Source organism: Olea europaea, unplaced genomic scaffold (genome assembly GCF_002742605.1).
Source record: "Olea europaea var. sylvestris unplaced genomic scaffold, O_europaea_v1 scaffold33858, whole genome shotgun sequence".
Lineage (NCBI taxonomy): Eukaryota > Viridiplantae > Streptophyta > Magnoliopsida > Lamiales > Oleaceae > Olea > Olea europaea.
The window spans coordinates 1-1,233 of record NW_019252868.1 but is presented as its reverse complement, the minus strand read 5'-3'; the positions used below and the strand labels follow the sequence as shown (position 1 = coordinate 1,233).

General features: G+C 35.9%; 1 protein-coding gene across 2 annotated transcripts; it reads right to left on the bottom strand.

The window, feature by feature from the left end:
• Positions 1 to 6: 6 nt before the first annotated feature.
• On the bottom strand, positions 7 to 1,119 carry LOC111386038 (myb family transcription factor PHL8-like). 2 transcript variants are annotated; one of them, XM_023010469.1, is made up of 3 exons: positions 848 to 1,119; positions 688 to 754; positions 7 to 603 (listed from the first exon to the last, which is right to left on the bottom strand). In XM_023010469.1, exons 1-3 carry the CDS (start codon positions 1,060 to 1,062, stop codon positions 91 to 93), a joined length of 795 nt encoding a protein of 264 aa, XP_022866237.1. In that variant the 5' UTR covers positions 1,063 to 1,119; the 3' UTR covers positions 7 to 90. The 2 variants fall into 2 exon arrangements, with proteins under 2 accessions (XP_022866237.1, XP_022866236.1); XM_023010468.1 differs by having other exon boundaries at positions 688 to 757; positions 848 to 1,113.
• Positions 1,120 to 1,233: the final 114 nt, after the last annotated feature.

Genomic DNA, 1,233 nt, shown 5'->3' with positions numbered 1-1,233 from the left:
TTATAGTACTAACAATAAGTTATGACCTTTTATGACAGAAAACATATGACTCAAAAACACCTGTTAATGATGTTTCTGTGAACTAAAATTCTAATTGATTTCATCAACTGCCTTGCAGTTCAAGTCTATCAGTTTTGGACCTGAATCAGAATCATTCACGATTTTTCTGTTCAAATCCAGGCCCTCAAGTAATTCCAGTTTTCTCACCTTTTCATTCTTGCCTTCAACTTCATGTTCTCTACTCCTTTTTGGTGATCCACGATCTTGAGGCTCGCTTACGTCCATAAATGGTTGAGTTTCTTCTTTTCTCCCCGAACTCTCAGATGACGTTAATGAACTTTCAACTGAGTATCCATTGTGTCCCAAAAGTTTGTTCTTAGCATCTTTTAAGATTGAGCCTTCACTCTCTGTCAAAACGGACAACGAAGAACTGAGACGCCAATTGGTGTCTACCATTGATACTAATTGAGAAAGTTCTGCCCTTGCACTTTCCACTTCCATAGAGCAAGAACTGTATCCAGCAAGAGTCTCTTGTGCTTTTTTCAATACTGACTGCAAATACTTTCCTTGAGTTTCAATTCTTAGCTGCAAACACCTTTGCACCTGGAAGAAAATTCCTGTTAATCATCATATGCTGTGTTTATACACAATCGACAATACGTTAATGTGTAGATTGGTACGTTGTACCTCGATTTGTTCATGGAGTTTCCTTTGCACCTCCATTTGCATTTGTAAAGCCCGAGTTATCTGCAAACTTCTGAAAAAGCGTCTCACTAAATCAATAAAAAAAAGAAGAAGAAATCTTGTTTTGCATTCAAAATTTATTGAATAATCTAAAAATTCGCACTCATTAATCTTATCTTGCACTCCATCATAAATCTTGTTAGGGAATTGACTCCTCTGATCATCTTCCTCGCAGTCTGCATTTGTAAATAAGGACATCAGTACTCGTACGGTAATTAACTGTACAATAGACGAGATTTTAGCCTCATTTTGTCCTTTAATCCTATACTGTACAAGCCCACGTCTGCCCCCATTTATTTCCATTCCATTACATTTCATTTTTTTCAATCCTATTTTCAATTACGCAATCTTCCTTAAAATATTATTACACATCCACTGAAAACTTTTCCTTCTTTTTCTACCACTTATTCTTCAAAAAACACTATTCCACTCATTTTCATTTCCTCAAAATGGGGGCCAAGTTTTAATTCCTATATTCAATGCAATGCT